This window comes from Acomys minous, assembly GCF_964271855.1.
Source record: "Acomys minous genome assembly, chromosome: 6".
Lineage (NCBI taxonomy): Eukaryota > Metazoa > Chordata > Mammalia > Rodentia > Muridae > Acomys > Acomys minous.
The window spans coordinates 10,252,392-10,276,466 of record NC_140487.1 but is presented as its reverse complement, the minus strand read 5'-3'; the positions used below and the strand labels follow the sequence as shown (position 1 = coordinate 10,276,466).

Below are 24,075 nucleotides of genomic sequence, written 5' to 3'. Positions count from 1 at the left end.
GGTGAGGACCTAGACCCTCTGCTCAGATGTAATAGGTAGGCAGCACAGTCTCCTTGTGGGTCCCACAATATGGGGAGTAGGGACTACTTCTGACATGGACTCTGGCCCCCACACATGGATCACTTTCCCCTGGCCAGGTGTTCTTGCCAGCCCACCAAAGAAGAGGACACACACAGTCCAAGTGAAACTTGATAGGCTGTCAGATGTTTGAGGGCTCCCCGTTTCTGAGGATGTAAAGGGAACAAACAAAAAATTGAAAGAAAGAAAGAAAGAAAGAAAGAAAGAAAGAAAGAAAGAAAGAAAGAAACCAAGAGGAAGGATGTAGATGTGGCTCAGGTGTAGAGCCCTTCCTTCTCTGGCAAGGACAAGACCCTAGTTTGACCCCTAAGAGGAGGGAAGAAAGGAGGTGGCGAGGGGGGGGGGCCGGGGGAGATGGTAATGGCGTTAAGTCAATTTTTAGAAAGGCTAGAGGCTAATACTAGTTCTGACAAAGAACTCCAGCCATTTGCTTTCCATGAGCCTCAGGCTGAATGACCCAGACAAAGATGGAAAGATGAAGGCCAAAGTATGAAACAGTGAGAAAACACCAATTTGATGCTGGATGTATACCATGGGGCATTCTGTTAGCTATGTTTCTCTATGTTTCATAGTTTCTCTATGAAGAAATTATATGTCAACCAGAGCCAGACTGCACAGCACAAGGAGAGGTAAACTTATCAGGTTCACTGTCGATCATGCAGCACTGAAAACATGGCGCAGGCAGCCACTCCATTTTCTCTGCACATCCTTTCCTGGCAGAAGCCAATCCCCATTTCCACAGTGATTAGTCCCGTAACTACAGCTGGGTTATTTAAATATAGTCTCCAAGCTGCAGATTGCTTGCAATGTAATACAGTAGTGCTGCCAACTTTAAAGTTGAAACTATGCGCTGTTTTCTCTAGGCTACACTATCACATCATCTTGTAAGCACTAAACAAACATAAAAGTGTCAGGCCTTAAGGATTGCTGGGTCTTAGCCAATGCTCCTCAACACACAAGGAGAGTCCTTGTAGGCATCTGAGTATGGGAGAGGGAGCCCCGGGCTCTTCAGACCTCTCGGTCAGCACCACACTGGTCTGACCTCCCTCAAAGTCTGCATGTCCAAAGTAGAGTTAGTAAAAACTCCCGCTGGTCACATGCATACCTCCACACTGGGATTTTGATTCTTCCTCTCTCTTTAGTCACACAAGTACATTTCTGATATTCCATGCATTAAATTATTAGTATTCCTTTTTTTTTTTTTACCATACTTACTGAATAGTTAAAGAACACTGCCATAGCATCCACCACCACCCCCTTCAAATTCTCTCTAGAACACAGTAAGAATTCTCATCTTCTAAGAGTCTTTCAACTGATGGGACAGTTGAGGGACAAACATCCTTTCCTGAGGTGTTGGCTGACAGGAAAGTTCAAAATAACACTGGCTCAAAGGACAAACATTCTTACCCTATTATATCAGATGGGAGTAGCCAATAAATTCTTTGAAGACATATGTGTTTTAAACCTGATGTTTATTGAAAGCCATCCTTCTCCAGGCAATCACCAAGGGTGGTAGCAACAGTTATCATTTAGTTAAAGCCTTTGCTTATTTTTTTTTAAATACAAGTAAATTTTGTGTCAATTGATTTTGCCCTCCGTACCCACCCTGACCCCCAGAGAGTAGCATGGGTTTTTTTTCTGAACTGTTAGAATCTGTGAGAAGACACAAAGAAAGTTCCTCTACTGTGTGATGTTTCTCCCCATGGCCAAAGAGGGAAGAGGAAATATCTAGGTGACAGAGGTGGGGTCCCATGACCCTCCTCTTCTAACAGCCTGTCATACCATTTCCAAAAAGAAATCAGCAGTGAGAGAGGTGACCTCAGAATGCCCAAGACAGATAGAAAAGGGTATAACTATGTGGCAGCATGTGGTTCCCAGTCCTGGGGCCCCCTGAGAGGGAAAAGGGGTTCCTATTGAGATGAAGGCCACATGTCTTAAGAAACAGCCTCTGAGGACAACTCAGAGGTCCAGTGTCCTTGTAGATGCAGTTAGAGTCCTTGAGGAAAGGAAGGGAGATGGCGACCTCTGCTGAGGTCATGTAGGGGTCGTCCAGTCAGCACTCTTCGGGGCCTTGCATGTGTGCACGTCCAGGGCCTCCAGGCAGTCCTGACAGCGCACAGCACAGCACCAGTGGAATTTACACTCACACTTGGTCATCCGGGTGACATGGGATGTGTCGTAGCCTCTGCCACAACACATAACTTCACAGCTGTCCATGCCTCTCGAAGTCAAGTTGCAAACACGGCCTGCTGTACCCAGGGAACCTGGAAGGGAAGCCAGAGAGATACCACTGAAAACATCTGGGCAGAATACAGTAAGTCTTCACAGAAGAATCATGATGGGCCATCCTTGAGAACAGAGCCTAGCCCAACCTCCTTAGAGCATGAGTCTGTGTTCTGTGGGTCCCTGTATTGTCCCTCTATGTAGCTGAGACATGTCCAGAGGGCATAAGCTAGAAAAAAAGTGAACCAGGAACTTTGGATTTGCTTTTGGTAACCTGAGACTAGAGCTCCTACTTTTAATTGGATTGATTTTTCTATACTACTCTTACTCAGACTTAGATTAAAGGGCCATTGGGTGAGCAGGGATAGATAAGGGGCGGGGGGGGAAAGAGGAGTGGTCCCAGTTCTTCCTGTTCCACCTTCACATCGTAAAAAGGGAGCTGCGGCTAAGATCAGCCTTCTCTGAGTACAGGAGACATTGAATCTTGGAAAGGAGAGGAGTCCAGTGTTTTCCCAGACCTGCTTACACTGGCTTAGACACACAAACTCTGGTGTCCCATATTTGAACATGTCCCTTGGATGGAGATGCCTGGTGGCACTCAGAGGAAGGATAATAGGTCACCAAGGAGAGACTTGATACCCTATGAGCATAAACAGGGGGAGGAGGTCCCCCTCAGACACAGACTTAGGGGAGGGGAGGGGAGTAGGGGGGAAGTGGGAGGAAGGGAGGAATGGGAGGATACAAGGGATGGGCTAACAACTGAGATGTAATATGAATAAATTTAAAAAATACATTTAAAAAAAAAGAAAGAGACCCAAACTGTAGTTGGTGAAGAGAGTGGGTCTCATTTGTGTGAGGCATTGAGGAAGGAGGGCACAGCCTGGCCTCATTTGTCACTTTCCTTTTCCCTCTTGTAGTTTAGCAGACAACAAGAGGTGTAAGAAGTATCTATTTGAGGCTATTAAATACAATCCTTCAAAGAACAAACATAGCATTATATTAATGGCATCTTAGTTAATTAATGCTATGTTTGCTAAATGGAAGTCTATATTTATGTACCTGTTTCTTAAAAAGAAATGGCAAAGATAGATTTAGGTGTGCTGTCTCACACCTATAATGCCAATGATCACTGTAAAGTTTATGGCCAACCATATTGAGTTCCAGGGCACTCTGGGACACACAGTGATCCCTTACGTCAAACAAAGAAATAAGAGTTTCAAAGACATAAAGCTTTTTAAATTTACTCTGTCTCTTTACAACTTTACAACTTTGCCAGATGCATAATCAAGAACAGTGGACAATTTTGGAGAGTTTTCTCAGCTTGTAATGGTCCTTTCTACATTGATCTTTCCTACCAAGATGAGCTATTGGCAGCTATGATTTTATAACATCACCCTCTTCGCTGGACCACAAGTGGGCACCAGACTCATCCTGGGCCAATAAGGTAGCATTCTCAACAGTTAGTTGCCATACATAAACTCAATGGCTCTGGCCCCAAGCTCTATGTTGAGCTCTGTAGATAGGCAGAGAGCCACGGGAAGACACGAATAAAGCAAGTGTACAGAGACAGTGAAGGCCAGACCAGAGAAAGGAGTCCTGCTCAGGCTAGACTACTGTTTGGTCCAGCTTCCATCTCTTCTAGAGGCTTGGGACACACCAACATTGAATATCCTAGAGATGGTGGGTTTTTCCTGTGATGTGGTTTGAATGCAGCATCTGAGGTATAGTAGGCAAGCAAGGACTCTGTCACTGAGCTGCAACTCCAGCCTAAAGGTCTTTATCCTACTGACTACTCCCTTCTGTTTAACTGCTCCTATTTCTATACCAATAAGCAACACCAAGTAACTGGCAAACCCACAGAAGAAAAATAAATACAGGGTAAAAAAAAAAAAAAGATAACGACTTTTTTTCCTCATATACCTCGTGAGTCTGTTTATCACTATCTGCTCTGTGTGAAAATTATCTGAATGAGAGTCATGTTGCTCTGCTTGTGCAGAGAGACCAGGGAAACAGCAGGGTTCAGGCAGGGGATGAGGTCAAGAAAAGCAGAGGGGAGAGCAGACTTGCTGTGCGTGATCAGCTGTCGAGAGCAGGAAGACAGACAGAGGAATTTCCTGAGGACAGGAAGGATGACAGAGGGCGGGGTTGGGGTAGAGGGTGGGTCAGCCAGGGATGGCCCTGGGCCTTCATGCTGAAGAAGCAAAGGGTTAGAAAGGCAGCAGCTGCGCCTCGATTCAGGATGACCATCAGGACAGTCTTCTCAAAATTACTGATAGTGTGAAAAGGACGTACTGCCAAATGCTGCCTTTTAACTTCACACCCATTATTTTATTTGATAAATATTTAGCGGACATAAACATGGATAAGGTGCTGTGTTGGCTGCTTGAGGTTTGGGGGGCAGGGAAAATAAAATAAAATAAATAGGACGGATCCCCTAGTCCTCAGCAGTCTTGTAATGGAGTGGAGAGATAAGTATGTACAGAGATACTACCACAGCCTCCAGACCATCACCTCATCTGTTAATGACAAACCAACCGGAAACCACAGTAGAATCACATGCAGGGCAGACAATGTTCAGACCATAAAGCCAAGGTCTTTAGAATGTGGGCAATCAGAGGTTTGGTCATAGCGTTGCCATGTGTCAACTCTATGGTTGTGGCAATTACTTAAATTTGTTTCCTTTTCCTTTCTTGCGAAGTTGCTGTAAAACCAGCTCCTTCTTCACAGGGCTTCTGCGGGGATGGAATAAAATTTTATGTGTATGTGACTGTTAGATGAGTGCTCAACAATTGCTAAAAATCCATTCATTGACTTAGCAAGTGTTTTTTGGGACCTACTATGAGGTAGGCTCTGGGCATGATCAGTGAGCAAAGTAAAGATGCTGTCCTGAGGCACTTATATCATTGTCATATTGATATTTCTTAGCATAAATATGAACAGTAGGGAATGGGACCAGGTAGAGTCCTCAGCTACATGGCTTTAGCAGGAAGGGGGCATTAGAAAGAAAATGTAAAGGACATGTTGATGTTTAGGGAAAGAATGAGATGAAAGGCATTTCCAGGCACAAAAAGCTCCTAGCAAAAAATGCTTCAGACAAGTCTATGGGATTCAAGTATGGCTGAAGAACGGGGTGTGTATTCCTCAAAAATCACAGAAAGAAGACTGGAACAACAGGGTAAAGAGCCCTTTTCCTTGACAGAGCTTTGATTTTAGTCTATGGTGGGTGTGAAAGCAGTGTAGATTTTAATCCAAGAAAAACATACCTAAGTCTATTAGAGTGACTGGGAGCGAGGAGGCCAAACATGAGCTCTGGGAAGAGTTCAGGCAAGAAGCCACAAGTGAAGAGAGAAGGACAGTGCAGGGAGGCCTCAGAGGGTGAGCCGCTAGTATTTGGCAACCTGCTGAAGCATGGGGTTGGAAGTGGAGGGGTCAAGGAGGAAATGACCAAAAACATGTCCATCTGGCTCCACAGTGCTATGGGTTGAAGACACAGTGGGAGGAAAGCTGTGTGGAGGACAGGTCAAGTCCTCCAGGAGGATCGTGAAAGGGACTTTAAAAAGATCGTGGGGACTGAAATGAGTGAAGCTGGGACCTCAAGGTCATTTCAGGCCAGTGTTTGGATGAATCAGTACACATCATCAGAAAGCTGACACAGGCTTTCTACTTCACACTGTTTTTTATTTAGACAAAGTATAGAATTGGGATAAATGAGTTGTGAATACTGAAGTTGGGCTAGTGCTTTTCATTAGAGGTGGGGACAAAGAACAGGAGGAATACTCTAGAATCCTGGGTCTCTTTCAGGTCACGATATGGGCACAGATTATATGGATGCGTTTGATGGCGAAAAGTCACTATACTATGGTTACCGTGAATGCAGCTAGTGTGATTTTGAACTCCCCCACATGTGTTATGTATGTTAGTATAAAGAATATGATAAAGGGGGAAATAAAGGAAGCAGTATGTGAGGATTAGAAAGGTATTCCACATGACCGTGATTCAGTGTTCAAAGGGAAGAGTAAAAGAGCTGAGGCTGAAGATGGGAGTAAAGGCTGCATTGTTCATGCAAGGCGTTTAAACTTTACTACATGAGTAACAGATTTCCACTGAAGGTCTTCATGTAAAGAGCAACATGGTTTAATTTGTGTTTGGGAAGGCAAAGCAATGTGCTGGGACTGAATACACTGAAGTAAGCCAACATATGGGCAAGGAGATAGAGACTCGTTCAGAACTGTGACCCAGACACAAGATGATGGTGAGAGAGAAGTTAGTTGAAGAGGCAGGGCCAGTAGATATGGTGACAGATGGATGATGGAAAAAGGACAACAAGAGTCCAGAGGGGATTTCAGGTTTGGTTCTAAGCAGTCAGGTTGGTACTAGTGAGTCCCCAAGGTGAGAAATACCTGGGAGGGGAAGACTTTAAGTAAAGATGAGTTTAGTTGTTAGCATATTGACCATGCTGTGACTGGGGATTGTAAAGGCAGAAATATTTATTAAAGAGACCCTGGGATTCAGGAAACAGGTTGAGGTGAGGCTCATGGGCTTGGTTATTTTTTTCAGGAGGGCAGGGGTTGAGGCTAAAGGTCTTGCGTGAGATGCTGGCACTCCAGTGGTCACTCGTAATGTTCTGTCTTTTCTTCTTAAGTCTTGCAAACCAATAAACATCTTTTCATTTCACCAAACTGTAGTTGTCCAGCTGTGACAATACTATGATGCACTTGAATTCTTTGTGCTCCCCCTGGGCTTTGGCTCTAAGAGGGCTGGGATGGGAAAGCATCTTGTTCCTACATCAGGCCCCTTATTGTTTTCTAACTTGGTGGTTTATCCCCAGTGACCAGAAGCCTAAGGGCATCTAAGACAGTGGTTCTCATTTAGCCCCAGGAATTATCAGGGTAGATTTGTTTGTTTGTTTGTTTGTTTCTCGAATGCAGAAACCTGGATTGTACTCCGCCGAAGCCAAGGATCATTTGTCAAATTGAGTTCAACACCATCCAAACTCAGGGAGGAAAGGAAAGACAAGGCAATAGCTATTGGAAGAACTTCATTCAGAGTCAGGCCTGGTGGTCCTGGCCCATAATCTCAGGGAGACTGAGATAGAGTGAGAGTGAATTTAGGCACACCTGGGCCATAAAGTGAGTTCAAGGCCAGCCTAAACAACTTAGTAAAAATAAACTGTCCAAAAAAGAGGGCTAAGGATAGAGCTCCTGGTAGAGTGCTTGCCTATTATGTTCAAGACCCTGACTTCAATCCTTACTTTAAAAAAAAGAAAGAAAAAGCAAGCAAAAAGTGTCTTCTGTGTGTTTAACAAAAAGAGGCAATGGAGTACATCAGTTCATTGTTCATCTATAAAATGCTCAAAAACAGAAGTAATGTAAACATGCCACTCCCCAGTGCTTCCCAAATGGGGCTTAATGAGGCCAAGAAGAAGAAAGATAAAAGAGGATTTTTGAAGACTAAGAGCTACTGATAATGAGAACAATAGTGGGGTCATAGCCTAGAGCTGTAATGGGCCCTCTTGAGGTACTGGAGTGTAGGGAATAGGCCAACAAGGAGGCCCAGAACCATCTAGGAAGTAGGAGAGGAGAAGGATGCCTAGAGAAGGTCTACAGATTGGTCCCTCTTTGGGGTGAAGCCCTAATTAGATGTAATTCTAGACTGTAGGGCAGAAGGGTAGTTTAGGCACCTGTGCCATTAGAGCAGAGTGTGGCGCTATTTCATCACAGCAAAGTGCAGGCTCTGTGTGAAATTGGCCAGTGTAACTTCCATTAATGGAATCATAGAAAGCTTGGTAAGACTTAGAACAATGGAATTGTCCTATTATAATGTCTTCCCACCAATCTTTCTAAAACAGTGACACCATTATACTTAGAATTAACGCCAAGAATGAAGCTTACGTATCCATGTGTGTACATGTGTGAACACTAAAGAGGCTTGCTGGAGTCTATCATATGTCTGCTTTCTTACTTCTGGATATGCACCAATAGGATATTTAATGAGTCACTTGCATCGGTTTGGTCCACCACAGGATCAGTAAGTGAAAAAGACTCAGTTCATTTTTCCACCTTAAGTCTTAAGGTGGTTGTCCACATTATCAAAACCGAATAGAGGGGAAGATTATTCACACCTTCTATTCTTTCCTATTTATCCATCTATTCTCTATTTCCTCTTTACCTTCTGCTTTCTTTTTTATACCCCTTCCTGCAGTTTTGTTCATAACCAGAGATATAAAGTGTATAGAACATTTATGTAATTAAGACCCTGTGATAAGCAATGAACCTCTGCTATTTCATTTGATTCCCACAAACTTATAAGACACTGTTGTCATCATGAATCTGTAGAGGAAGGAACAGAGGTCATGGAGGTGCAATAGCTTGCTCAGAATTACACAGCTAGCAAATGGTGGGACCCGTAGAACAGAGCATGAATAATACTTCTGTATCTTTCCTGTTCTGTCCCTTACTTTTCTTTATCACATGGACTTATAAGCTGCATGTCACTGAAAACATTTAAAATTCCAGCACCAGGGAGGCTGAAACAGGAAGGTCATGAGTTCTAGGCCAGCCTGGGATACATAGTGAGACTATATCCCCAAACCCAGGAACAGGGATGTAGCTCAGTGTTACAATACTTGCCTAGCACAGTTTTGATCCTCAATATTACACATCCCATCCAACCTTCCTCCAATGAACTTACAAAGGGCCTCATTTATAGCTTTGGGAGCACTTGAAGGGGATCTTTTGTGAAGGGGATACTCATGACATGTTGTTGTAGGCTATTTAGTCACCCAAGGTTTGCAAGGAGATGAAAGGGTCTGGTTAGCATGGTGAGTTATGCTGCATTTCCCTAGACTGGTGAGTGTTATATGTGTATGTTGAGCATGTGTAGAGGTTAGAGGGCAACCTTGGATATTAGGTCTTGCCTTCTAGCTTGTTTGAAACAGGGACTCACTTGTGCACTTCTTGACTACATCAGGCTGGCTGGCCCATGAGCTTCCGGTGGGGTGATACATGCAGTCACTGCTGTGTCTGGTTTTTATGTGTGTTCAGTAGATCCAAACTCAGGTTGTCAGTTGGCATAGTTGGTAGTTTAAATTTCCCTCAGTGGTAGAATGGATAAAGAGATTGTGGTACATTTACACAATGGAATACCACTCAGTTATTAAAACCAAGGAAATCTTGAAATTTGCAGGCAAATGGATGGAACTAGGAAAGAGCATCCTGAGTGAGGTAACTCAGATCCAGAAAGACACACATGGCATGTACTAATTTATAAGTGGATATTATCCCAACACAGATGTCCTCTGAGAGACTCCACCCAGCAAGGTGTCGGGATAGATGCTGGGACTTGCTGTTGGACCCTGGGTGGAGCACTGGTAGTGGTATGGAAGAATGGGGGGATGGAAGGACCCAAAGGGTTCAAGGAGACCATCAAGGCCAGCAGATCTGGATCCAGGTGGGACCCGCACAAGCTGATGCGCCAACCAAGGCCAATGCAGGCAGTAAACCTAGACCCCTGTTCATATATAGCCAATGGACAGCTCATTCTCCATGGTTGTCGGAGGAACAGGGTCTTCCTCTGACATGAACTCAGTGTCCCTGATTTGATCACTTCCCCTTGGTGCGGAGGCCCAGCAGGCACACAGAAGAAGGGGAAGCAGGCTATCCAGATGATACTTGATAGGCTGTGGTCATATGTGGGGGAGGAGGTCCCAGTCTGTCAGAGGTCTAGGGGAGGGAAAAATGGTGGAAGAGGAAGGGAGAGTGGGAATGGGAAGATACAAGTGAGGGGATAACAATTGGGATGTAATCTAAATAAATTACAATAAATTAAAATAAAAAATACCAGCTAGACATTTGAAAAATAGCTTCAGCTAATGGTCCTCTTAGTCAGGCCACCCAAATTGCCATCTTCTAATGAAAAGATGTATTTGGGTAATTTTTTTTTTAACTATCACACTTATTTTTTAAAAATTCCTGCTGCTTTATCACTTTCTCTTGCTACACTGTGATTGATGTAGTTCACCTTCGCCTTTGCTTTGGGTGTGAAGTGTACCCAGATGTGTTGCCAGCCTGGTGACAGACACTGACACAGACGACTGTGGGCCCAGACTCCAGCCTTTCTGTCATCTTTACCCCAAACACTCATTCAGATGGGCTGCCTAACCTCTAGGTCCCTCAGTAAGCAGGCAGTCTCTGCAGATGGGAGGGCCTGCACCACGGCAGGGTGGAGGATGCTGCTCCTGGCTAAACACACCTTTTTTCCCTCCCCCTATGTTATGTCCTCATCCTGACTTACAATAAGAGCTCACATATGCTTGTGAAAAGAGGCGAAGAATGGAAGTTTCTAAATTGCATGTGTTTGGGACCACATATCATAGTTGGTGGGGCAATATCAAGGGAACTTATAGAATCAAGCATCCCATCCCCAGAGCTATAAAATTAATAATGGAGCCAGGGTTCCCAGTGTAAAAACATTTCTGTCTCCACCAACATGCATCTTCCTGACAGCAGAGGAGGAACAGGGGGCTTTGGCTAATAGTTCCCAGACCCATACCTCTGGAACCTGGAGGAAGGGCTTCTCTCTCTCTCTCTCTCTCTCTCTCTCTCTCTCTCTCTCTCTCTCTCTCTCGCTCTCTCTCTCGCTCTCTCTTTTTCTCCATCCCTCCCCCTCTTCCCCTCTTTCTCTCCCTCCTTCCCTCCCTCCCTCTCACCCTCTCTGCCTGTATCTTTAGAAATTCCTGCCACTCAGGTCAACAGAGGCCCATATGTTGACCATTAGGGCATAAAGCAAGATTCACTTAAACCTGTCATCCAATAGGCTGTTTCTCCTCTGCTTGACTTACACGTTGTCATTAATGACACAGATTTATTGAGGGAAACAAAAGAATGTTACCAAGCAAATGCTGGAGACCGCACATCCATCTACTTGCAGACCTTCCCCCTTCTTCGCGTGAAGGATCGCAAAGCTAATGCTACTTAGGAAAGGCAATAGCTGAACTTAGTTCAGATGATTTTACTCATTTTTATTCATTTTTCCTAGCTTGAAAGTTTGACTGGCACAGGAAAGCCATGTCCTGTTAAGCTAGCAAATCCTACAATGGAATTAACGTTGTTAGGGCCAGACTCTGCAAGGCTTTCCATACCTGGTCTATCTGGCCTGGTCAAAGTTATTTCCTGTTTCCTCTCTCTCCTCACCCCCACACCAACCCCAGCGCTTGTTCCCTGAACTCCTATCAACCCCCCTGCTCTCCAAATAGGCCCTTCTCCTCCCTTCTGAGCAAAGCGACTTTCTGGCATTACTTGAAGTCACATCGGCTGTTCCTGTTAAGATTCATTCACATCTGTAAGCAGTCTTTCCCCTCCATTCCACAGTCTTCCTACGTTTTCAGGATTCAGGCCCACATTAACACCTCCCATGGAACACGCCTCCTCTGTGCACGTCCCTCTGTCCTCCCAAAGGCCAGCAATACACTTCCTGGAACTGGGTCCTTAGCTCGTGGATTCTGATCCTATCTTTTTGGGGGCAGAGGTTGCGTCTTACGACATAGAACTCAGGTGCCGATGCGTATTTGCATGTTCATTAAATACTAAATTTAAGGGCAATTTCTTAAAAACGAAAAACAGCCTTCCTGTTTGTCTGGTGAAGGCACACTTTTGAAGAAATGCTTGCCAGTTTGCAGTTATACATTTGGAGCACAGCAGTCAAGTCTACCTCTCTTGAAATATTTTTACTTATGCAGAGAGCACATGCAAGAAGTGAGGTACATTCTTACTTTTTACATTTTCTACATTTATTTGTTTCTTTTTCTTCTTTTTTTTTTTTTTTTTTTTTTTGAGGATGTGACCTTATATGTAGCCCAGGCTGCCTGTAATCTCCCTGAGAGAGTTGAGACTATATATGTGTGCCTCTATAGCAGAGCATGGCCTGCTTTGAAATTGTAGAAATTCATATCGATAACTTGAGTGAGGTGTGGCACCAGATTAAGGTTCTGTACTACAAACAGAGTAAAATGAATGATTTATTCAGTTGTCAAGTCATGAAAACCTTAGAAATTATAAGGTGAAGCATATCCTAAGAGAAACAGAGAAGCAAATTTCTCCATGGCTTCCTAATCAGTAGAAATAGTAGAAAATAATTTTTAGCCCCTGGTGCCTATTCTATGATTCAGTGCTTGATAGTTCACTAATAATGTGACATTTCCTTGAGTTGGAAGAAGAGATTTACCACTAGAAAATAGATTTCCCTGGGAAGGCTTAAATGAAATAATTAAAGTCATTATTTTAATGTACTCTAAAAAATCACCTTGTCTGCAATTAATATAGAAATTAAAAATGAGCTTTGTTATTCCTCCTATCCTCCACCCAAAACCCCAACTCACTCATTAGATACTTAATTTGTTCTTAATGGTTCAAATTGTGTCAAAGAATTGGATATATAATGACTTAAATTTTGTTTAACAAGTTATACACTCACCTGATTGCCAGCATCAGTTTAGCATTTAGTATACCCTATTTTATATTTTGGATATATATATATATATATATATATATATATATACCACTGGATATTTTTAAAGCTTTTTCTTTCGTTAACAATGAAATCAGGTGAAGTGACTAGCATTCCACTAAATGATGGGTAAAAGAACTGAGTACCCGAGGAAGCTGAAAGCCAGAGATGCACTCCATCACTGTGTTTATTTGGCATCTTTTATCTCATCCAGGAAAAGGGCCAACAGGCAACACTACTAATCATGAATCATGGTAGATGCCTGTTAACGCAAATGTCTATTTAGCCCTCAACCTAAAGGGAACTTTTTATTACATGTTGTACACTATAACTAGTGATAAAACAAAAGAAAAAAAATGCCTTATATTTCCCTGCAAGGAAACCGAGCTACCTTTAAGCTGTAAAGCTACATAATTCGGCTAGTGAATGAGCACTATTTGATGTGGTTTATACCTTGCCATTTATCTCAAGCCATTACATTCATATCCTGGGTATTTGGGATGTAATAAGTAAGAGAGACAGTTCCTACCGACGCACGATTCCCAGTGGAGCCTGGTGGGGCGGAGAGGTAACTAATAATTAAACACTGGCACATTCTGTAAATGGAGAAACAGCTCTGTTGCGGCCTCTGGGATGGCAATGAACATGGAGAAGCAGACAGATCCTGTATCCATGTCAGAGGTCCTGATGTGGGTGGCACAGGCAAAAAACAAAGGGAGTATGACAGACAATTGGCGTGCATAGTGACGGCTTGGCCACCACAGCAGATGGCAGTTCCATTTTCTTGAGAAGAAAACAAGTTTTGAGAGTGGGACAAATCAGTTCAACTTTGAGTAAAGCCAGTCAACGTATTAACAAGAAATCTAAATGAATCTATTAGGCAGGGAATTAAAAAAAGAATGAGTCAAGAGAACAAAAGGATGCATAGAGATGTTTAAAGCTGTAAGATCGTAGAAGATCAAACCATGAAGAGAGTATGGAAAGAGCAATCAGGGTCCTCAGGGAACTCTGGAAAAATCTCCCAAGTAGAAGAGAATAAAGTAGCCCCTGGAGTAGACTAAGATGACTGCATAGGACAGGACAGGATTCAGGAGTGCCAGCAGTGTGCAAGTCAAGACACTTGCGTACTTTAAGGCTGAAAAGGGTATTGTATGCAGTTACGAAATTTAAAAGATAGTTTACTAGACTATAGTTAATATTAATTGTACAGCATTAATAATTCTCTGTGAAAATGATTGTTTAGAAGCATCACCAAAACATTTTCAACGTGGTCCTGCTTTGGGCTCTCCTTGCACCCTTTAGATATTAATTCATTAAGTTTTGTAGGTCTCAGAGCATAACACAATGAGTGATGATTCTTTATGCTGTAAAACTAATGAATATATAGTCAGTCCCTGTATAGAGGAATGGAGCAAGGAGCAAGGCCTAAGACACATTATTTCTCACCTGTCTATTACCGAGGGATCCTTATCACCTAGGTTATGTAATGTTGCCTGGGGCTGCCTGGATTACCTATGAAGATCACCTGGATGAAGCCTTGAGGGCAAAGACCAGCCAACTTTGCCTTCCCTGTCTTTACGCTTGGCAGGCTTTAGGTGTGGCATATGGAATAATCTCAGCTAATATTTGTTCAGTAAAGAAATGAAGGACTTAAAATGTCCTGGTGTGAGTTGTACATATTAGTATTTAAGTAGAGTTCACCCATTGGTTAAAATCTTACTTCCTGTTTTTAATCACACCCCAGGGTATAGCCAGAGTTCATGAGTGTCTACAAGCCAGGACACAAGACTTATCTAGAATACCAGTCTCTGAACGCTACGATTTTAGGAACTGGGTTGCCATGGACTTCAAGGGATGCTTTGCCAGGTATTGTTTATAAAGGAAGGCACCAACATTTTAACACCAGGAACAGCTGCCTGTCAAGCTTTGGGTTTCTACCCGGCAACATGTTACCCAAGAGCTCCATTTGTGTTTGAACTTGACTGCGGAAGAGGTGGAGGCCTGCTTGTTTCCTCTGGTTAGAGGGGAGACCTCGGGATGCTCTCTGGCCCGGGTCAGGGTTTTACATCATTCCCAGTGAAAGTGGTCTGTGATTAGGTGCAGACACCGCCCTGCAGGGGGAGGGCAGCGTTCCTCCAGTACAGATGTCCCTATCTTTAACTGAAGGGGTGCTTTGATTTACGGGTGCCTGGGGTCAGTCACTAGACTAGATAACTCCAGAGCCACCGGACTGCTCATCTCAGAAAGTCCCTCCCTTAAGATGTGGCCTCCAATTTGACCTGCAAAATATCACATGCCCAACCTCCCAACTTTGCTAGTACTCAGCAAACCTGTGCTGTGGGTAGAGGTGTTTGTTTATAGCTGATCATCAGAAAACACTAGCTTTCTTTAGTTGAAGAATAAGGGGACATGTTTGGCTATTGTTTCCACAACTTCTTCTCTGGGTTTTTGTTTTGTTTTGTTTTTTGATTTTACCATTTATTAGGAACAATTAAAGATATTCCCTTAAAATGTGAAATGGTGGCCTAGGGAGATGGCTTCATACATAAGAGTGCTCAGAGTGCAAGCCTGAGAAGCTGAGTTCAAATCTCAGCACTCAGAAAACCACCAGGCATGGCTCCTGCATACCACCAGGCATGGCTCCTGCATACCCATAATACCTGTGTTGGGAGGTAGAGATGGCTGGATACTGGAAGCTTTTTGGACAGTCAGTCTAGCCAAAATGACAAGCTTTAGGTTCAATATAAAATTGGGAACAATATTTTCTCTGTCCTCCACATGTGCATGCACAGGATGGTGCACATTCACACACTCATGAAAGAGAGAGAGAGAGAGAGAGAGAGAGAGAGAGAGAGAGAGAGAGAGGGAGGAAGAGAGAGAAAATATATTGGAAAGCTTTTAATGGAAAAGGGCTTCAACATAATCTAAATATAGCTATTTAATTCTGATCAGTTTTAACACCCAGCTTTGTGGCATCCCCAATTAAAGTTCCATATCTATGTACTATACTGTACCTTTATTATAGAGGATCCCCACACACTTTCCACAGAATCCAAAAATGAGGGAAACAGTATAGTGAGAAAAGTATGGTTTTTGTTTTGATTTTTTTATGTATTCATTTTGTTAACTAGTTCTAGGTAGTGAAAACTTGGACAAATTACAACACTTTGAGATTCTGTTTTCTGGATCTGAAAATGAGGGGGATTGTGGCCAAGAGTTAGGATATGTTCATGTTCGGGACATTGACCAGACCTGACCTGTCAGGAACTCAACCCATGCTCCCAGCAGCGATACTGAGTGCGATCTGTTCTCACCAGAAACACTTAAGCTATCCACTCTGTGGCTCTTCTCATCAAAATTCACTCATCCTGGTACCCTGCTCAGGGTTCCCAAGAGGAGTGACTTGATAACCAATGTGTCAAGTTGACTCCAGCAGACGACGCCTTAATGGCTGAAGTCATTTAAACAAGATACTTGCAATAGATTTTCTGGAGATATTGGGTCTACATGTAAAAAAAAAATTATTTTAAAGTGTGTTATGCCACATGAACCAGGGTAGAGAACATTTTTTTGAGTGATGTCTATTCAGAGCTCTACAAATCAGAGCACTTTTTACCCTTTCTAAGGACCCAAGACTTGGAAAACAAAGTCCCCTTGGGTTTCCTGTTCTCTGATAATAGGCGTAAGCCCTGACCATGGATCTCCAAACTACTGATTTTCCAAACCTTATCATTAAGTTTGAAAAGTACAGGGATCTCCAAATTCTCATCCACCAGGTCTCCGAGGAAGGCGCCGCCATGATGGAGACTAATGTAGTGAACCTGCAGATGTATCTACTGCACAAACCCAACTGGAAAATGCTGCAGCTCAGTCCAGTGCACTGTTATTCTGAGCGGGATGCAGCAGGGGACAGAAGGCCATAGCCCACCAGTCCAAACACCATCTACCCCCAATGCTCACCTCATCGCCACACTAGCTCCTCGCGTGCTCTCAAGGAGAAGATGCCCAGCAATGTTAAAAACATTTAAGTGTTTCTTACTTGACATGAACCACTTAGGAAGGGAAGATGAAGCGCAGGGGAGAATGGGCATGAATTTGAATAGAGAAAACAAAATGAAGAAAGAAGAGGAGCATGTGTGGTGATTTAAATATTGCTACAAAGTTTTGGTCTATCTTGATGCTAAGAATGTTCTAGCACAGCATGTGTTCATCCTGTTACAGATTGCATGAGGCTGCATCCCTCTTGTAGACGGAAAGACCTAACACCCTTGTATCACAAAGGAAGAGGCTCCTGTACCCACCGTGAGTTAGATGCAGAAAGCCTCCATGCTTGTGGCTCTCAGAATTATCTTTCCTGTCTCTCTGTCTCCACAAACAGAGGCTAGAGGCTGCTCCAGGAAGATTCCACACCCACATCCATTCAGTGTGGCGTGGACCAGCTTATTAGAGCACACACCACAGAAGGTTATTCCAGTCATGGGGACACTCATCGGAAGATAGCCATCAGTCCTGTGTCAGAGGGCAAGACCCAGGCAGTGTGTGCTTAAAGCAAAGGTCTTCGCATCTCACACCTGGGACTATTTGCATAGCACTCCAAATATTAGCAATCAAAATATTCTTTTAACAAGCTCAGCTTTTGCCTATGTGATATGAGACATTCTCACTCATGTTTTTTATGAAAACAATCAAGGTTACAAAAGAAGCATTGCAGATCACGTGGATGACATTGGTATATTCTTGAGCACAGCTTCAAGGGCATCATTTCTTACTTTCTTTCTTTTTTTAATTTTTATTTATTTATTTATTTATTTATTTATTTATGTGAGACAGGGTTTCTCTGTGTAGCCTTGGCTGTCCTGGACTCACTTTCTAGACCAGGTTGGCCTCAAACTCACAGAACTCCTTCTATCTCTGCCTGTACCTGTCTGAGTGCTAGGATTCAAGGCATGTGCCACCACGCCCATTAGGGATAATTTCTATATATTTCAGAAAATTACAAATAATCTGCTAAACCAACTGGAAATGTGATCTATTATATTGGAACTGGAGACTTAAAAGACCAGGATGGCTCCTATTTGATCAACATCATTTAAAAACCAAAATGGTGACCCAATTTAAAATTAGATAAGCCTAAATATTTCTAAGAAAGTATAGAAATTAAAGATCAGATTACATCTCATTATGAAAGCAGGTCCTTTAACTGTGTACCTGTGTGTATAGGGCTGCTCTCGAGGCAGCGTTAAATGATGGAAAAGACAAATGGGCAGCTCTGTGAAGTTCTTAACCACCTAGGGCTTCAGTATCTACTCCTATAAAAGGAGAGGCAGAGAGTTGGCGAGAGTGCGCAGACGGAGCCCCAGGAGGCAGTGGCCATTGCTTTATGACTTTATGACCCAGCAGCAGACTTTCAGGCTGTTAGCTTTTCCTACTGCCTACTGCGCTTGCAAGGGATCCAACTCTGGATTCCAGCACGCACGCTGCTGGGTGACTCACAACCCACCTGTAACTCCAGCTCCAGGGGACCTGGCATTCCTGGCCTCTGGCATGCACCATACACATGCATGCACGCACGTAACACACACACACACACACACACACACACACACACACACACACTCATTCAAAAACAGGAGACAAAATTTCATTCTAATACAAATGTGAAGAATGAAGCACATAAGAATAATTAACCCAGTAGCATAAGGGGCAGCAGGGAAACCCCTCTGCACGACAGGGAAGTACGGTCTTTAGTCCCCTGAATACCAAGGAAGAAGAAAACACTCATCAGGTAGGACTATTTTCTTCACTTTGTAAACTGTTGCAAATCAAAGAAAAAACCTTGCTGGGCAGCAAGATTTCTAGATCTGATAGGAGGTTTTGGTCGTAAGGTCTTTTCACAGGAAATTGGCTCTAAGCTCAAGCCAAACATGGGGTCAGTACACATGTCCTTCTACACATGATTCATGAACTGGGTGTTTAATTTTTTTCTTAACTGTCCAGTACAGACAGTGATACCCAGGGCTCTTCATCTGGCTGTAAACTAAGGTGGGGGTTGGGCTGGTGTCAATCATTAAGAAGCATCCATTATTTTGTCCTCATGAAAAAATGTACAAAGCGCTGATGTCTCAGGGCTGCTTCCTAGGCTCAACCAGACCAGGTGGTACATGCACAGTAGTCTTAGGGCAGTGCTCAGTATACACGTGTCTATTCCTGGGACCTGAAACAATCATGGCGATCCCATGACCATGGCCTGCTTAGAGTCAAATAGCTCACTAAGGACAGAAGGGGACATAGTCCTCTGGGTTGATTTATAGAGTGGAGAGTGGGGTATGACTTTCACACGTACTCTGGTGCCTTGTATTTGACCATGTCCCCTGGATGGGGAGGCCTGGTGGCACTCAGAGGAAGGATAGCAGGCTACCAAGAAGAGACTTGATACCCTATGAGCATATACAGGGGGAGGAAGTCCCCCTCAGTCACAGTCATAGGGGAGGGGAGTAAGGGGAAAATGGGAGGGAGGGAGGAATGGGAGGATACAAGGGATGGGATAACCATTGAGATGTAACAAGAATAAATTAATAAAATAAAAAAAAACATGTTTCTCTGAGTCTGTTGTCTGACAGGTAGGATAACTTGGTCGCGATTCCGAAGCATGGCAGGAATGCAGTGGGGCCAGCATCACGTCCTTCGGCTCAGTGGTCTTGAGTTCATAAGCTACATGCACAAACATGCGCACGGGCTGCAGACAGCTAACCCATCGAGTGGCAAAGGAACTTCAACAACTCGAGGGCAGGAAAAGGGCTCCAGGAATCTTGTGATGCTTCCTGGTAACCTCGGCTATCAGTTAATCTCGCTTTAGCAGCTGGCTGCATCTGCACTGACTTACTGGCTCTTTTGCAATTATTTCAGAATGGAAAACAAACTCAGAGTCTAAGTGGAAGGATAATTTTTCTGGTAGTAAATGCCATTGCTCTCCCCACTAAGCAATAACACAAGCCAAAGTGGGCTGTGGCCCCCGTTATCTCTTGCCCGCTGAGACCTTCACTCCTTCTTATTTTGCTCTAGAGTCCTTGCAGCCCATTATAGATCTTGAGGGTAAGAGGCGGAGAACACTTATCTATAAAAGCAGACAGGTGGGCACAGCATCTATATGCAAGCTGGAAGAGGGAGTCTTGTTGTACAATGTGGAGAAAATGTGCTTTGGGAAGGAAGAGTGTGGCTTTGTTAAATGAGATGCCGCTTACATTCACTTCCCATACACAATCCACCTATGGCCAAAAGCGTGGGAGTGAGTTCTTGATTGCTTGCTTGCTTGTTTGTTTGTTTGTTTGCTTTAAATCGTAGTTTAAAAAGAGAGGCAAGAGGGGTTTGACATTTGTAACCATACTGAACAGAGCAAGGGAGTGGGAGGCAGAGGAGACTTCGGAAGACAATAAATTCCCAAGCCCTGGGGCCATTTCAGAGTCATGGTTGAGGAATTTGTCGTGGGGCAAGATTATTACAAAACTGTCCCGTGCTCAGCTTGAGATCGCAGGAAGGATGCGGGGCAACAGCCCATAATGCTTATCTCCCCCCCCTAACTAGAATTCTGTGTGGGCAAGAATTCTGCTGATCTGCATATTTTGACTCGTTGCCACAGTACATTCTTGTAGTTCGTGTTTCTTCAGAATCTGCACACTGTCAACCTGTTTCTCTAAGCGCTTGGGAGAATTTTCTGTGCAGTCTCAACATGAATTAGAAAGAACACAAGCCTGGAACCCGAAGGCAGGCGTCTGCGATTACACAAACGGCTTGCTGAAAAATACAGGCACCCACATTATGACCCGTGGATCTGGGTCCAGGGGTCCTGCTCAAACTATGGCACCAGCCAAGGACAATATAGGTAGTAAACTTCGAACTCCTACCCAGATCTAGCCAATGGACAAGACATTCTCCACCGCTGGGTGGAGAGTGGGGTATGACTTTCACAGGAACTCTGGTTCCCCATTTTTGACCACGTCCCCTTGATGGTGAGGCCTGGTGGCACTCAGAGGAAGGATAGCAGGTTACCAAGAAGAGACTTGATACCCTATGAACATATACATGGGGAGGAAGTCCCCCTCAGTCACAGTCATAGGGGAAGGGAGTAAGGAGAAAGTGAGAGGGAGGGAGGAATGGGAGGATACAAGGGATGGGCTAACAACTGAGATGTAATATGAATAAATTAATAAAATATTAAAAAGAGAAAGAAAAGAAAAATCCAGGTACCCAATTAGGTTGCAGAGCATTGTTCTCTGAAGCAATTCGCTTAACTTACCTGCCTCTCGGTCCCTGATACAGTAGTCAGGAGAGTTCTCAAAATACACGAGGTCATTTTTTGTTGGCTTCTTAAATCTCTTGTTGGCAACTGTGAAGCCAGTGCCATCCTGGTTCATGACGACCTGGATGGCCCCGTTGTACTTCCTCCAGAGATAGTCGCCTGTTTTCCTGAAGTCAGCCATGGCCAGCCAGCATGTCCTCAGAGTACACGAGCCACTCACACCGTGACACTTGCATTCTTGTTTCAAGAAGCGCTTTACGGCCTGCAGGAAAAAACAGAGGCAAGCTCAGTGGGGCAGGACTAAGTACAGGACACAGCTATGAGTTTGGCTACCTCGGAGCTATAGAGAAGTGCTCTGAAAATCTCTGAAGTATCATTTGTCAACTTGCTGGTTGCTTTGGCAACACTGTGGTAACTGCTGCCATTGAGGGGCTGAGTGGAGAAGTGATGGGTGACCCCAACTCCAAACCCCATCTGAACCCCATCCATGTAACCAGCACTCACTATTTTATAGGGTACATAGCTGGCATATTTGTTTAATTTTTATTTAAAACATTTTTCATACAGTATATTTTGATAATATTCTTTTCCCGTCTTCCAACTCCTCCCAAAGACTGCTCCCTCTATGTTCTCTTTCCCCTGACTGCCCCCACCTCTCTGTCTCTGTCTCCATCTCCATCTCTCTCTCCCTCCCCCCATACCCCCCTCTGTGTCTCAAAAAGTTTAAAGGCAGAGGAAATGGAGTATTTCCTAATACATAATAACATCTTTATCTCAAAAATGCATACTACTACAGTGTTGAGCATCCTTTATCTGAAATGATTAAAACCAGAAGTGTTTGGACCTTGGAGTTTTGAAATTTGGGGATATTTGTATGTATAATATGAAATGTCTTTGAGATGGGATCCTAGTGCAAACTGGAAATTCATTTACATATACATTTTGGACACAGAGCTGAAAAGTAATTTTATAGTGTTCTGGGTTGCTTGTATCTTATCTCCAAATTGCCTCAAGTATCCAGTAGAAAATTTTTCCATTCACAGCATCATGCCATTATAAAAACAAAAAACCAAAATGTCATGTTTGGGAACATTATCAATTTTAGTTTTTTTACGTGAGGGATAGTCACCCTGTACCCAAACCAGATTGATAAAACAATTGCTAACTCTTGTCTTTCTGTGGCCCAGTGGCTACATATGGAGTGCTTGCAGCAACTGGACACAGTGTGGGCAGGATGCACTCCATTTCCATGCCCTTATGCAATGCACGAGCTCTACCCTACCACTTCAAGTTTAGGAGGAGAAAGAGTAGACGTGAGCGACAGTAATGCTCTTGCCCAAAGGAACACAGCTAGTGAGAGATAAACCCTGTTGTACTTAGACTGACCCTAAGTTACAGGTTACCCCATAGCTCTGGCCAAATGATGCAGCTTACATGGCTCTGCTGTGCTAGTGCTCTTTCTTCCTAGGAAGCAAGGGAAACTGAGGTAAGCCTGTCTTGGCTGGCTCTTGACAGAAAGACTGATGTTTGGTGGGCGTGAGGATTGTGGTCTCAGAGAAGGGCAGGCAGGCCACAGGACAATACAAGGAAGTGCCTGCTTTGGTGCCCAGGGTAAGTTGCCACGAGACACCATTCTCCTCCGCGAGACACAGTGAGTTTTTCCTGCCTTGACTCATTACCCATTGACATACGTAAGTAAAGAGAATAAGTTATGCTCAAGGTCTGCAGAAAAACCTCAAGCTGCAGTCCTTCCCATTTTATACGTGGGAAGCCGGGGCTCAAGGAGACAGTATGACTTGTCTGAGCTTCAGGGCTCCATGTCGAATGGCTGGAAGCAAGGCCAGATGCACGTGTAGTCTTCAACATGTCTCCTCTTAGGTTGTTTCTGGTGAAACTCCTCCCCTGTCCTTCTGTATCATGGGATTCATATTCCAAGAACCGCCCTGTTTTTCCTCTGCTAAGTCTTCTCTCATCTTTTATTTATTGCTTTTCAAAGTTTTGGTTTGTTTGCTTGTTTATTTGTTTACAATATCCAAAGGTCTTTTAATATGATACTGGTGCTAACGGGTTGTGAACGTTGGGAACTCAAGAAGTGCCTTTTAGGAGACCAGAAGCCCTGGGGATCCTCCAGTCCCTAGGTTTGGCCCCCATACTGAAACAGTACAGGGGAGCTTGTCTGCCAATCAGTGTGAATCACGTTAGAGGGTATCTGGAGGCAGGGCATGGGGAAATGAGACAGTGAATCCCTTGATTATATTCTCCAAAGTGCTATCTGAGCAAAATTCTTAGGGTCTCTCTAAGAAACGGAAGGTGGGAATTTCAACAGTGCTCTGCACTGTCCCTGAGATCCTGGTGTCCTGGGGCTGTGCAGAGGTTGTTCTCAGAAAGGTAGCTGAACCATGCTACTTGGAGCTCCAGTTCCCTCCACCACTCCACAGCGTTCTTTCCATGTACACAGGGCTTCCAGCTGCCTCTCCCTAGTAACCTCTCCATGGCCTTTTGCCCTCGTGCTTGACCTGGCTTTGCTTCCTGCACAGGCTTGCTACCTGACCAAGATATGGTAGAGTCAGGTGTGCACAGAGGATTTTCATTCCAGAAGTCAGCCTCAATTTACTCATCAGCCTGGAAATACGTCAAAAGCGTTCAAGGGCTAAGGGAGCAACAATTACAGGCAAGATATCGCAGCAGCCCTGGGTTGTTTGCTTACGTGGCCTGATTGCTGTCTTCCAACTTGGAGAATTGGCATCCACAGTGTTCCCACTTTTGCAGGCACAGCAGACTGTGCCTCTGTATCCCCGAGGTTCTTCCCTCTTATGATTAAGCAGTAAGAGAAGGCCAAGACAAAGATTTGGATTCTCCACACTATAGAGGCCTGGACAACGTGAAGGGGTCACTGTCTCCCCAATGCCCTTTCTATTCTGGATATTGGGAAAGAAGGCCACTGCACCATCCGGTTGTAGGCTTGGCGACAAAGA

The 24,075-nt window shown here is 44.0% G+C and overlaps 1 protein-coding gene across 1 annotated transcript in view; it reads right to left on the bottom strand.

Moving 5' to 3' along the window:
• Nucleotides 1-1,541: 1,541 nt before the first annotated feature.
• WNT2 (Wnt family member 2) overlaps nucleotides 1,542-24,075 on the bottom strand; it is a 43,778-nt gene continuing 21,244 nt past the window's right edge. Inside the window, exons 4-5 of the mRNA XM_084786060.1 lie at nucleotides 21,098-21,362; nucleotides 1,542-2,342 (exon numbers count right to left, since the gene is read on the bottom strand). Coding sequence (XP_084642186.1) covers nucleotides 2,113-2,342; nucleotides 21,098-21,362 — 495 coding nt within the window. The 3' untranslated portion in view covers nucleotides 1,542-2,112. The remainder of the gene's footprint in view (nucleotides 2,343-21,097; nucleotides 21,363-24,075) is intronic.